At 48.1% G+C, this 14,214-nt stretch overlaps 1 protein-coding gene across 3 annotated transcripts in view; it reads right to left on the bottom strand.

Annotated features, from left to right (window-relative positions):
• Positions 1-14,214, bottom strand: part of NEDD4L (NEDD4 like E3 ubiquitin protein ligase) — a 345,318-nt gene that overhangs the window by 237,426 nt on the left and 93,678 nt on the right. For all 3 annotated transcript variants that reach the window (XM_043558980.1, XM_043558977.1, XM_043558978.1), the window contains exon 2: positions 277-350. In XM_043558980.1, coding sequence (XP_043414915.1) covers positions 277-350 — 74 coding nt within the window. The remainder of the gene's footprint in view (positions 1-276; positions 351-14,214) is intronic.

The raw sequence follows: 14,214 nt of genomic DNA, 5'->3' as shown, positions 1-14,214 counted from the left end.
AAAACAGACATCAGAATCCAGCTCCCCCAGGAAATCAATCCGTAAGGAGGGCTAGGAACCTGAACAAAATACGGTCTCTGGACTGGCTGTGTCAGCATCACCTACTCCATCAGAAACTCGGGAGGTGGGGCCCAGCTCTTTTAAGGCTTCCAGGTAACTCTGATGCACACCTGAGTCTGGAAAGTGCTTGCCGAACTCGTCAGAAGCCTACAAAAAAAAAAACAAAACAAAAAAACCCAAAACACCAAAAACCAAACAAACACAAAGCAAACATACCTGGCCCCAAAGATGTCCTTTTTGGCGAGATCAATTCCAGAAACAACCTTCACTCTGAGAATACGTGACTCGCCCTGTTGGAGGGAAAAAAAATTTAAAAAGTTTAAGAAATGGACCTTCAATGGGTCACTGTCTCACCCAACATCCAAAGGTAATGATTTCCTCTTTAGACCCGTACCGGGACACAGCACCAATCGACTCAAGCACAGGTGATTCCTCCTTACGCTGAAGTTCAAAAGGTCACAGTCCAGACTTAAAATCCTATGACCCTAGAAATTTAGAGCATTCGGATTAATTAAGCCTAAATTTAATTCAAACTACATCATGCAGCTCAAAGATACGGGCCAGTGAAAGATGTCCCGGTGGTACCAAGAACATAAACGCACATTTGAAATCACCTAGATAAATGCCCAGGTGCTTTAGGGTACTGTAAATTTAATAAATAATTCCTCCGTGGAAGTTTATACATTTGTGTGAGTGGCCCAAGACAGAGAGAAATTTCATGTTGTACAATATTTCCTCAAAATTACAGGATCACAACGTTGGTACGAACAAGCGAAAATAATCCTTTGGCCCCAATAAAAAGCGAAAACGAAAACAAAAACAAAAAACAAAAAGCATCACCCTAAATGGAAGTCTACTCAACCCATCTCAGAAATCCCTCATTCATTCCTTCACCGGCATAGTCATTCATCCCAACATGTCCTAAGCAGTTCCTGTCGCACTGGCCGTTGAACAAGGTCTTGAAATATGGACACGAATATGCTCCAGGTCTCCTAAGGGGGATGGCCAGGCCAACAGTGCAGGACCCTGAGATGGCCCCAAGCCCAAAGGCACAGTCTGGAGAAGTAGTTAGGGGCTAAGACGCTCTGGCGAAAGGAGATGGCTTGTGGGGGGTAAAGGGGGAGGGTAGGCAGAAGTCTAGGACTATTCCCAAGTTTTGGCTTTGGGTCGCTGAGTGTCAACATGAACTGAAAGGCAGGAAAAAGTCGAGTCCAAGGCGTCTGTGAAACAACCGGGTGGGGGAGAACAAAGAAAACGGGAGAGACGTCTGGTGGGGTCAGACTGGGGAGCGATCGCAGTTGGTGGTTGTAGAGCCACAGTCGGTGGTTACGGCTAGAGATGCAGAAGCACATGCCCGGGAAGGGCGAGGAGGGGAAATGCCAGGGCTGGAGCCCCTGGGGACACGGGCAGCGAGGGGCAACAGAGAAAGTCATCTATCCGTGTGCTCAGTCATGACCTGGGTGAAGGAAAGAAAATCCGAAAGCTTACGTACACGACGTCCAAGGAGGCAGGGTAAAATAAAAGCCGGAGAGAGGAGGAGGAGCCCTGGCCAATTAGCGGCACACTGGGTGTGCGTGTGTGCCACGGGGACCGTGCTGGAACCAGGATTCTCCATCCCTCCAACCCATCTACTCCTGACACATGGCTGTCCCAGACACACATACACCGCAGAGAGATACAATCGGGTTTAAAAAAAAAAAAGGGTTGCTCAACGTGTGTGTGCTTAGGACCCCCTCTGAAATGAGAACTGCACTCAAGTTTGGGTTTCATGTGCTTGGCAGGCTTCGCGAGAGGACAGAGACAAGCCAGGGACCTTGCGACAGCACAGCAGTGTCTCCGAGTGCTTACCAAAGCCTCCCCGTCAAGTGCCCCTCAAGGGTCAAGTGCCCTTCCCTCGGTTCCCCCAAGCAGGCACTGACTGCCCTGACCCTCCTCTCTTACGCTCACATCACAGACCAGCCATCAAGGATTCTTTGTCAGCACAGGGGTTATCTAGCCTGAGGCTCTCTGGTTTCTCAGGGCAGGTGGCACCCCCAATGCCAATGGCATCTCTCCCTGCTCGACTCGAGGAATACCAGAGCGGAAGCATTTTGCACGCATGGATCAAAATTCAGTTAGCACCTCTGTAGTGTTCACGGGACACCTGGGAAGAGTTCACGGCCCACGAGTGCACACCAACTGACAATCATGGGTAAGAAGAAAATCCTTGGCTAAGGGGTTGAGATTTTACCTGCCAGGGAATGAGGAACCACTCACAAGAAATAAGGACGGGGAACAGCTGGAGAGGAGCACACTTTTTCTGCCTCCCTGCCTCCCCTCCCCCCCATCCCAGTTCTCTGCCCTCCCCGCCCCCCCTCGACAAAGACTTCCAACAGCAATTCTCCCCCGACACCACTGGGCAGAGAGCGGACCTCGTTTGGAACCCACGGAAGGCGGACACTGTCAAGGCCAAGTGCTAAGTCTCCAGGGCCAGCGCTGGGTGTCGGCCGAAGGAGACAGTGCATCTGGTCTCCGAGGCAGAGACGACCTCCGCCACCAGCTCAGGTAGAGCGGTAGGCTTGCACTTGGACTGAGCTGGGGAAGATAAACCAGGAACTGGGTCTTGGATGGAAACCAACATTCAGTCAGTCACAGAGCAAAAGACAAGAATTCTGGTGAGAAACTGTCTCTGTCTCACAGCCCCTGGGATTCTCAAAAATCCTGAGCAGTGTCCCGAACTTTCCACCGACTTGACAGGGGGCTCAAAACTGCATCCTGTCTGGATTCTAAGGACTAAGATATAAGCCCAACTTACACCCGGTTCCCCTAGGTTTATATCAACACTGGGTGAATGTTCTTACACTGGGCAGACCTACTTTCCAAAAGCATACACTTTAAAGTCAGGGAACATTTATAGGAATAAATGAATAAGAATAAACTTCACTAAAGGAATAACTAGAATTTTTTTCTTATGGAAACTGATTTATTCATTAAGCACAAGTGCCTGTTCAGAGATCTAAGGACACAGCAATACAGACAAACCGCCCTACCCCCATCCTGTCCCACCCATCTCTCTAGTGTTCTTGAAAGTACACTGTTTACAAGGGCTCTCAACTACATGGGGACACAAATTGGGGGTCTGAAGGACAAAGGGTAATACATAACATACACTTATAAATTTTGTACACACACCCTTTTTGGTAAACAAATGCTTATTTAGGAATCAATCCCAAGAAAATAAGCACAGATCTGTGCATGGAACGAACCAAGAAAAGAATTAAAAGAGTAGTCACCGAAAGATCACTTTTAATCAGGGAAAAAAATGCAGAAGTCCCTCAAAAGCAGGGATGTGCATGGCAATCCCAAGCGATGAGCCACAATACCGTCATTAAAAACGTGTAAGATTATGGGGCGCCTGGGTGGCTCAGTCGGTTGAGCGTCTGGCTTCGGCTCAGGTCATGATCTTGCGGTCCATGAGTTTGAGCCCCGTGTCGGGCTCTGTGCTGACAGCTCAGAGCCTGCAGCCTGCTTCGGATTTTGTGTCTCCCTCTCTCTCCGCCCCTCCCCGACTTGTGCTCTCTCTCTCTCTCTCTCTGTCAAAAATAAAACATTAAAAAAATTTTTTTAATGCGTAAGATTCTGTCACGACCTTCACTCATTCCGCGAATGTTTACTAAGTACCCACTATGTGCCAGACATATTATGTGTGGGTATAGACAGGAGCCAGACAGAGTTCCTGCCTCAAGGAACCTACAATCCAGAAGGCAGACAGAATATAAATATATATCGCAAACAAGCAAGAATTCCTGATGGCGGTAAGTGCTTTGGCGACACGATGGGAGCTAAATAAAAAGTAACTAAGTCGAGGAACAGGGGAAGGAGGTTAAAGGCTGCTGGTCGGGAAAGGCATCTCTGGAGAGCAGACACCTGAGCTGAACCCAAAGGAGACAGAGGGTGATGCAGGCGGTGGGGATTTTCATGCAGAGGTGACAGCAAGTCCCAAGGCCTTGGGGAGCAGGTCTGGCATTGAAGGGAGAGGCAAGAGTGGAGGGAGTGGTATAGAGGGGCCAGAAACCTGAAAGGTCAGCTTCCATAGAAAGCATTATTCCAATCATCTCTGGAAAGTTTTAAGCAGGGGAGTGACAACAGTTGAATTTTTAATAACTGATTTTTTTTAAGTTTATTTCTTTATTTTGGGGGGGAGAGAGAGAGCATGCAGGAAGGGCAGAGAGAAAGAGAGAGAGAGAGAGAGAGAGAGAGAGAGAGACAGAGAGAGACAGAGAGAGAGAGAGAGAGGGAAATTGTAAGCAGGCTATGCACGGTCAGCAGAAAGCCTGACACGGGGCTCAAACTCATGGATCATGAGATCATGACCTAAGGCAAGAGCCAGACGCTCAACCGGCTAAGCCACCCAGGTGTCCTTTGACTTGAATTTTTAAAAGACCACCTTGGTTTGCTGTGCAAGATCAGACTACAGGGGAACAAGAACAAAAACAGACCAATCAGGAAGAGATCTGGCAAGAGATGGGAGGGGTTCCCACAGGACTGAGATGGAGAGGTGCCCATGTTGCAAATAAACAACTTGGTTTATAAAAGAAAGTTTCAAAAATGGGTTACACAAGGAGTACCTTGGGTGGCTCAGTTGGCTAAAGGTCTGACTTCGGCGCACGTCATGATCTCATGGCTTATGGGTTTGAGCCCTGAATCGGGCTCTGTGCTGACGGTGCTTGTCTGCTTGGGATTCTCTCTCTCTCCCGCCTCCCCTGCTCATGCCCTCTCTCTCTAAAAATTAAACTTTTAAAAAAAAAAAAACTGGCTTATACAACTGAGTTAGAAATAAGCAAGGTGGTCAACAAGCTGTTTGCCTTTTCCACTCAGACTACATTTCCCAGCATTCCTTGCAGTTAGGTGGTCACGTGACTAGGTTCTGGCCAGCGGAATGTGCACGGATATGATGTGTGCATTTTCCAGACCTGGCCCATAAGACCCTCCCATTCACCCTCCCTCCATTCTCTTCCCCTGGCTCACCGGAGAAAATCCTGAAGGCAAGAAGGGGAAAAACTCCGTAAAAGGAATGTAGAGGAAGGGAGCATCCCTACCTCATCCTGCCCGCTTCACCATCACCTACTGACCTTGCCAGGACAGTGAGCTGGAAACAGACCCGTACTGTTTCTTCCCACTGAAAACGGCAGGTTGCTTTAGCAGTTAGCTTCGCTCATATACGATACAATCAATTTTCAATAAATACCTATTATGCATATATGCATAGAGAAAGCCATCGAAAGGACATTAGCAGTGATTATCTCTGGATACCGGATAACTTTATGATTATCTACATTTCTTCCTTTTGAAACATTAAATATTTTTGTCTGGAAATTCAATTTCTGTAGAAATGCCAAAAAAAAAAAAAAAAAAAAACCCCTAAGAAAAATTTAAAATCACAAGCTCAGGAATCTAGGTTTCTGTATTTCTAAAATAAATAAGCCTTCTTTTGTCGTAATAAAAACCTACAAGTTATATTTGCGCAAACTCACAAAGGCATATGTAGCTGCACATATGGGAGCTGGGAGATGTGAAAAGGACACTCTTACGTAATATGCAGGCAACAGTTGGGAGATGAAAAGAAGAGGGGGCCTTTATTGAACACTTACTATTTACAAGCAGCTGTCAAAGGAAATTTCACCTCCCTCTGAGGCTATGGGGCAGGGGAGGAGGAAAGAGAATGCTACTCTATAAAAATAGTTTTTACACATGAGTTTTAGATCTTCAGCAAAAACTTCTTATCTCTGTTTCCTCTAAATAATAAGTGTGCATACCGATCGGCAGTCATCGTAGTTCTGTAAGGAAACACATGATCAGGTGTGTGACTCATTTATCAGATGCAATGGGTTCCAAGCCGAGCAAATGGGACCTTCTGAAGCATTTTATGACTTTCATAAAACCTACGCATGACATTTCGGTCCCTGGGTATGACTCTGGTAGAATTAAATATTTAACCAAGGCGGCTTAGGACCACGAACGTATTATGTGGAGCTGGACCGTGCAATGCAGAGAAAGCACAGGCACAGAAGAGGTGAGGCCGAACAACCGGAGGTATCCTCGCGACGCTCAGGGTCTCTTCCTGTGAATGTTCATCCATTGCTTTTGTGTCGTTATTGCCCAACGGGGATGATCCTATGCCCTTGACGTGTGTTTTTCTTTTCCGCCTCGTTGCCTAATTCTTCCTGAAGGCCTAAAACAAGATAAGGAGCCCAAGTCCCGGATGGGTGGCAGAGCGGAAGTCCCCGCTTCTGAACAGGTGGTATTCCAAAGGTTCATGCTTAAGATGGTGTGGTTTCCAGCTCAGACACCTGCTCGTATAAACGGTGTATAAGTGGTTACCAAATTTCCGTGCCTACCCATATCATATACATAATCTGTCAAATTTGCTCTTGTGATAAAATAAACCTCAAATCCCAACTCAAAGTAAGCTACTAGAATTGACCTTTTCTCCTGTGAATCTGCTCGGAGAAGGTAACTTTGTATATTTTGTCCCTTAATCTCCACAATGGCGGCTGAACTCACTCCCAAGGGGACAGCTGTGTTAGGAAATAGGATTCTTTCTCACACATCTCCAGTGAGTCCAGGTATCACATACACCAGCCATTCAAGCGGACAAGGATAAGACCTAGGTCAGGGACTTGCACATCTTCGTCATTTGCCCCTAAATTAATTTATGTGTTTACCTTCTATATTCTGCAGTGTATTTATAGTCCAAACTATTACCCGTAAACTTTTCAGGCTCACAGTAAACACTCCCTGGTGTAAAGGGATGATCAGTATCTTTATGCACTGAAATATGTAAGTTTCACAGAGGTCAATTAACTTCAGTTGCTTTAAAAAAGTAAGTAAGCTTGTAGCGCCTGGCTGGCTCCATTGAGAGATAGATACTCTTGATCTCAGGGTCATGGGTTCCAGCCCTGTGTTGGGCATAGAGCTTACTTCGACTCGAAGTGAAATTAAATAAGGTAATGTACAGAAAGTGCCCCCGCTGTGCCCACTACACAGCAGATAACCGTTAATCTTCCCACTCCTGCCTGCTCTTGCTTTGGTTACGAGCCAAGATCCTATTTCATGCCTCGTTTTAAATCTCCTCTCGTCCCTGACCTCATCCCTTATTCCTGTCCTCTTCAGCTCTGCCTTTTCCACCCTGATTCCTACTCTCTAAACTTGCTCCCCTCTTCACTCCCTTGATGGGTCCCCCGCCTCACACTGCTGCCCCCTCTCCTAACTTTTTTTTTATGTTTACTTGTTTATTTTTGAGACAGAGAATGCATGAGCAGGGGAGGGGCAGAGAGAGAGAGAGAGAGAGAGAGGAAGAGAAAGAATCCCAACCAGATTCCACACCGTCAGCACAGAGCCTGACACGGGGCTCGATCCCACAAACCCGTGAGATCAAAACCTGAGCCGAAATCAAGAATCAGATGCTTAAAACCGACTGAGCCACCCAGGCACCCCTACCTCTCCTAGTTTCTTGCGCGTGTGCTCTCTCTCTCTCTCTTTCTCTCTCTCTCTCAGTTCTCTACTTCGACCTTCTGTTTATTCAACGAAAATGCGATGAGCACATCATGTTCACGCACTGTGCTAGCAAACAAGAAGAACACAAAAGTCATCAAGACAACTTCCTCTCTGCCCTTGAGGGGCTTACAGTCAATTGTGGAGGTCGGACATACCCATACCTATCATGCACCTGTTAACACAGGGGTGGGACAGAAACCGAAGATATGTGTGGTGAGGACAAAGACACAGGATGTCACAGGAAAGGAGCCCAACACTGGACCGCACGTCCACCTCAAGCTCACATAGTCCTGTTGACAGCAAACAGCCCCAACTCACAGCTCCATCCTCTGGATCTGTCTGCCACTGTCAGCCCCACACAGAACATCCTCAGCAAGTGCAAGTCCCAGGGCTATTGGCTCCTGAGAAGACTGCAGAAGCTGCAGACTGTGCATACCCTAAATTCCTCAACCTCCGCCAGATTATGGCTGTCATTATGCCACTGAGAGAAGTTCACGTATGGGGACCAGGAAAAGGATGGCCTCACGGAGCAGACTTGTAATTCTAATGCTCAAGGTGACAAACTTTCAGAAATCAGACTGTGCGGTTTTAACGTACGTCCGCATGGGGTACCTGGCTCGGTCAGGTAAGTGTCCAACTCTGATTTCGGCTCGGGTCGTGATCTCACGGTCCATGAAATTGGGCCCCGAGTCAGAACCACCCCGATAAGCTGCTTTTGTTGTTTTACACTGACAAGTTTGGGGGGCATCTGTAACACAGCAATGGAGAATCAAGGCACGTGGAGAATCCCATGTAATAATTGCAGTCTAATTTATCTCTCGGCTAAGTCAAGGTTTTCTTATGTACTGGGGCAACGTTCAAGACAAGGAAGATACCAGTGAAAAAGTAAAGACTATTGCTTATGTTTTCTATCGTGTAAAAAGCAGTGGCCTCGAGAAGGTAGAATTAACAGAACTTAGTGACGTGTTCAACACAGGTGCAGTGGCTGTATTGTTTTTTTTTTTTAAGTACAGAACCAGCACCCTATAAGTACAGTCCATTATTTCAAACTGAGACCACTCCCGAAAATTCAGGATACATGATCATCAGTGTGAATTTTTTTTAATGTTATTTTGAAAGAGAGTAAGCACATACACATGGGGGAGGGGCAGAGAGAGGATCCCAAGCAGGCTCCACGCTGTCAGCACAGAGCCCAACGTGGGGCTCGATCTTCGTGAACCATGAGATCATGACCTGAGCCGAAATTAGGAGTCAGACACTTAACCGACTGAGCCACCCAGGTGCCCCTGAATTTTTTTTTAATTCTGGAAACAATAACAACATTGGAGAGGAGCTGTGAAACTTCTGTCCGCCTTTAAAACAACTCTCAATTCACCCCTTCTTCATCCCACAGCCTCAATTTATCACCAATAGTGGCAGGATTCAACACCCACCACCGGAACCTCAACTGCTCCTTTTTCCGCAAGCTACTGGGCATCTATCATGCGCCATCCTGAGTAGCTGCTATTGATGTGTGGCAGCTTCTCTCCGTCCTAATTCACCTGCCACCTCATTAGTCCCACCTTCCTCACTGCCCCTGCCCACACAGCACCCATTCATCCCCTCCGGTGCGCTCACGTCCGTGTAGTCAGCGAGCCCCGGGTGCTCACCCCGCTCTGAGCGTGGTACATGGAATATGGAAACAGTAAGACAGAGTTCAAGCCTACAGGACTTTCCCTTCTTGGGCCGGGAGAACCACACACACAGACACACACACACACAGACACACACACACACACGATCACAAGATGACATGGTCAACTTAATAGCAGCAGTGAATGTTAACCCGCAGGAATTCAGAGGGAGAAATTGATGCACGTGTAAGAGGCGGGGAGAAGGCAATGGGCCAGAAAGCTGGGGCAAGCCTCAGATGAACAGACATTTGAGCCAGGCCCCGAAGACTGAGCAAAAGGGAGGAACGTATCTTTCGGACAAAGAAGAAACAGGAGGGCACCTTGAGAGGGAGGGCAAGGGAGAGTGTGAAAAAGACCCCGGAGTGTGTGGATGATGAGGCCAGAACCGTAACCAGGTTGCTCAGCCTTGTGCAGTATCCATGGGGAAACGTATTCAGAGGGCGAGAAGAGAGGTAAACCCCCAAGAGGCGTTCTTGGTTGCTTTAAGAGAAGGCGATGTGGCTAATACTTGGAGGGAAAGGGCACGTAGGAAACTCAGATAAGGGCTAAGAGCTGATGGCTAACCACAGAGGGAGCCAGAAGGAGGCCTGCGGAGGCGAGCAGTGGGAGGAGGCGGCTGGACGAGGGAGGAAGCCACATCCACTGCTCCACAAACACAGGACTGTTGCTGGAGGAGCACCTGTCAGATTCTGCCGGGCCTCTTGCCACAGCTTAGGCTGACTCCTGCAGGTGTGGCCCCCTCCCCACTCCTCTTACAACTACGTGCAGTTTTGACCTGTGCCTTCCAAGTGCTAGCTTTGCATTTCTTTCTTTCAGTGACAACAGATGTCTTTGTTTCCGACTTCTGGGTAGAGCAGGGCCGTGGTATTCTGTGCGGAGAGCGCCAACCTGCACCATTTCACCTGGAAAATCAATCTCTAAAGAAGGGGAGAAGGTGGGGCCGGCGGTAGGTTGAAGTGTTCACGGCGGGGGGTGGCTGGGATCGGTCACATGCTAAGGGACGTTCCCACTCCCATGGGCCTCAGACCGAACAGGACTCAAACGTACACCACAGCAAGAATGCAAATTCTTCCAGGTGTGGACAGATTCTCAGAGAGGCTCTCCATGAGCAACACTCAATTCTTGGATGCCAAAAATCCACAGTAATTCAGTGATTGTGCAGACAGGAAAGGAGGGTGCCACTGAACAGTGTCCATGAAATGAATGAGCTGGCAAGAGTTCCAGCCCAAAGGACATAGTCATTCTCTTCCACTAATTAAAAATTCTCTTTTTACCAGAAGAGTTGGTAAAGCTCCATGTAAAAGGTCTTCAAAGAATCCATTTATCAATGGTTCTTTTGTTCCAGACCTCGAATCATAAGACAGGAAACATGTTTAAATTCCCCCCAAGATCACTAATGCAAGAATTATCTTATGTTTATAGTTCTAAAAATGATCGTCATAAACAACTGCACTTTGTTGAAAGCCAAAAATCGTAGCTCAAAATCTAAAATTCTGTATTTTCCATGGCGCTCAGAACTGTGACCTCTCCCACTGGAGTGAAGAGTCTGGGTTTCTTGGTGGAATGTGTAGTCTGACTAGAAGGCACTGGAAAAACTCTGGGTTTCAGGCAGTGGGGGCTACAAAGGGCCCCCAAGAACACAATCCACAGAGTGAATTCCATGCTCCCAGATCGGACTCTCCCCACGTAGGATCAGAAACGTGACTTGTGGGGGTGCCTGGGTGGCTCAGTTGGTTAAGTGGCCAACATCAGCTCAGGTCATGATCTCGCGGTTCACGAGTTGGAGCCCACATCAGGCTCTGTGCTGACAGCTCGGAGCCCGGAGCCCGCTTCGAATTCTGTGTCTCCCTTTCTCTCTCTGCCCCTCCCCTGCTGTGCTCTGTCTCTCTCACTCTCAAAAATAAATAACAAAACATTAAAAGAAAGAAAGAAAGAAAGAAAGAAAGAAAGAAAGAAAGAAAGAAAGAAAGAAAGAAAGAAAAACGTGACTCGTATCCATCTGTGCACCAAGGGCTCCCAGAAGCTCAGAGAGGTCACATATGAACAAGGCTGATGACTCATTTTAGTGTTGAGTTTTGGATTTTATAGTGAGGAGACGGCCCACTACATGGATCTGAAGCCTCAGGACTGGCACGTTTACTCTGCCGGCAAGTCGAACAAATGCACATTATAATCACTCAGGAGCCTGCCTGGTGAGAACAAGGCTTAGTTTGAGTATCCAAACGCATGCTGAGCTCACCTCCCCAACAGGGTGACCCTGCCACTCACAAGTGCTCAGGCTCCTGGGCTCCGGACCGGCCTTCAAACAGCAGCAGCCAACAGAAACCTCTCCAGGCTTTCCGTCTCCCGAGCTCCAGCCCGCCCAGGCCCTCCCGTTCCCAGGCTCTGTTCCCACCGTGCAACACAAAAGGACGAGGCTCCCCCTCCGCAGACTGCAACCAAATTCCACGCCACCTCCCGGAGATGGCACCCAAGTCGCCTCCACTGGAGCCGTGGCTGTTCCTCAACTCTCCAACCACATACTTCCAGACCATTTCTTGGTTTGCTCCCACAAATACCTTATTTGCTCCCGGCTTCATCCTCAAGAGGTTACTCTCCCCGACTCCCGGACAGAGATGAAGATCTTGTGACGTAATATCCACTCTTGTGGTACGGCTCTGAAGCCTTCCTGCCCTCATGCTTCTGACTCCATTTGAGGCCAGCGGGAAGGAGCCTGGGAGACCCAGGGCCTCGAAGCAGCAGAACCAGAATGGTGCCAGGGACATCCTGGCTCTACAGCTTGTCCTGAGCCACCTCCCAAAGTGGCTAAGAGAACCTGCCAACGTCCCAGAGGAACCAGACACAAGGGTTGGGAAAATGTCCCAACTCTGAGGGATAAGAAGCTATGGATCATACTATGAATCATGCAGCTTGGGCTGGGGACACCTTTACCCACTGCCAGAGCCACCAAGTGGCTATTTGGTTCCTATCTCCTACTTGTCCTTCAGCCCTCCGCTAACACAGCACGTTTTCGGAAAATGTCTTTCCAGGGCTCCTAGACTAGTTAGGTCCTCCCACAGAAGGTTCCCACAGTGCCCTGGATTTCTGCTCTCATCCTCTGTTGTCGTTGCTTTTAAAATTAACTGTCATGCGGGGCGCCTGGGTGGCGCAGTCGGTTAAGCGTCCGACTTCAGCCAGGTCACGATCTCGCGGTCCGTGAGTTCGAGCCCCGCGTCGGGCTCTGGGCTGATGGCTCAGAGCCTGGAGCCTGTTTCCCATTCTGTGTCTCCCTCTCTCTCTGCCCCTCCACCGTTCATGCTCTGTCTCTCTCTGTCCCAAAAATAAATAAACGTTGAAAAAAAAAAATTAAAAAAAAAAAAATTAACTGTCATGCCAAAGACGACGCTCTCGGAAGGCAGGGGCTAGAACAGCGGATCACAGGGGCTGCAAGAATAATGCTCCACGTGCAGCCGGTCAAAGCCAGAGAGCCAGAGGGCAATCCCTCGGCTTGCTTAGCACGGCTGTCCAAGACTACTAAAAGAGCTCGCCACCCACATGTCCCAAGGGGAGTAAGTGACCGGGTGGAAAAATGACATCAATCCAAAGCAAGGTTCTAGAGTGAATTACTGAATAGTTTGCGAGCATTTAGGACAGGAAAACAACCTACAGGTAGGGTTTGCCAAGAATAAGACACGAGAACTTGTTTCCTTTTTGCTCCAGGGTATGCTGCATACCTAGTGGAGAGAGACTCTGGCCAAACCGCGCTCATATCCTTCCAGACAAGATGACGACAAGAGGGTGAACGGATACTGAAGTTGGGTGAGGCTTAGTTGTGCGCAGTTGTTAACTCCTGTCTAAAGCATAACCATTAGAAAACTCCAGGGAGGTGGGGGCGAAGGGGCGTGTTATGTCACAGGGTTCTAATATTAACTCCGTCCCGGGCAACATGGTGAGCCTGGAAAATTTGGATGAGGATTCTGATGGCAGCTACAAATCCAATTTGTGGCTGATATGCAATTGGATAAAATGTCAGAAAAGTAGATCAGAATCCAAAAATATTTCATCAGAATGCGTGATGGGCCAAATCTTGAGGATGGAGTTTTACAGTGGTGCGTGTGCTCAGCTGCCGGAGCCAATGCAGAGGGCAGGAGGGAAGAGCATCAGAAGTGGGGGGGGGGGGGGAGGATCTTTGGGGTTTGGGGGTGCCTGGTTGGCTCAAGGGGTGCAGCACGTGACTCTGGGTCTCAGGGTCATGGGTTTGAGCCCCACGCTTGGCACAGAGCTTACTTTAAAAAAAAAATCTTTGGGGTGGATACAAAAATGCTGATTCGAAGGGGCACGTGCACCCCAATGTTTAACAGCAGTGCTAGCAATGATAGCCAGATTATGGAAAGAGCCCAAATGTCCATCGACTGATGAATGGACATGGACACACACACACACACATACACACACACACACACACACACACACACACACACACACACATAATGGAATACTACTTGGCAATGAAAAAGAATGAAATGTTGCCATCAGAGCAAGACAGATATCCTATGTTTGCACTCATGTGGAATCTGAGAAACTTAACAGAAGACCATGGGGGAAGGGAAGGAAAAAAAAATAGTTACAGCAAGCGAGGCAAAACATTAGAGACTCTTAAATAACAGAAAACAAACTGAGGGTTGCTGGAGGGGAGGGAGTGGGGAGGATGGGTAAAGTGGGTGATGGGCATTAAAGAGGGTACTTTCCACGATGAGCCCTGGGTGTCGTATTCACGAGATGAACCACTGGGTTCTACCCCTGAAGCCAAGACTATACTGTATGTTAACTAACTTGAATTTAAATTAAAAAAAAAAAAAATCTTTGGGGTTTTATCTCAAGCTCAATATGAGTCAACGCTGTGACAGTAAACCGCTTGTATTATTCAAAGTCCAGAGCAGAGAATGCTGTCATACTGTACCCTGGG

This window comes from Prionailurus bengalensis, chromosome D3 (assembly GCF_016509475.1).
Source record: "Prionailurus bengalensis isolate Pbe53 chromosome D3, Fcat_Pben_1.1_paternal_pri, whole genome shotgun sequence".
Classification (NCBI taxonomy): domain Eukaryota; kingdom Metazoa; phylum Chordata; class Mammalia; order Carnivora; family Felidae; genus Prionailurus; species Prionailurus bengalensis.
The sequence above is the reverse complement of the archived record's forward strand: the minus strand, read 5'-3'. Positions and strand labels throughout refer to the sequence as shown.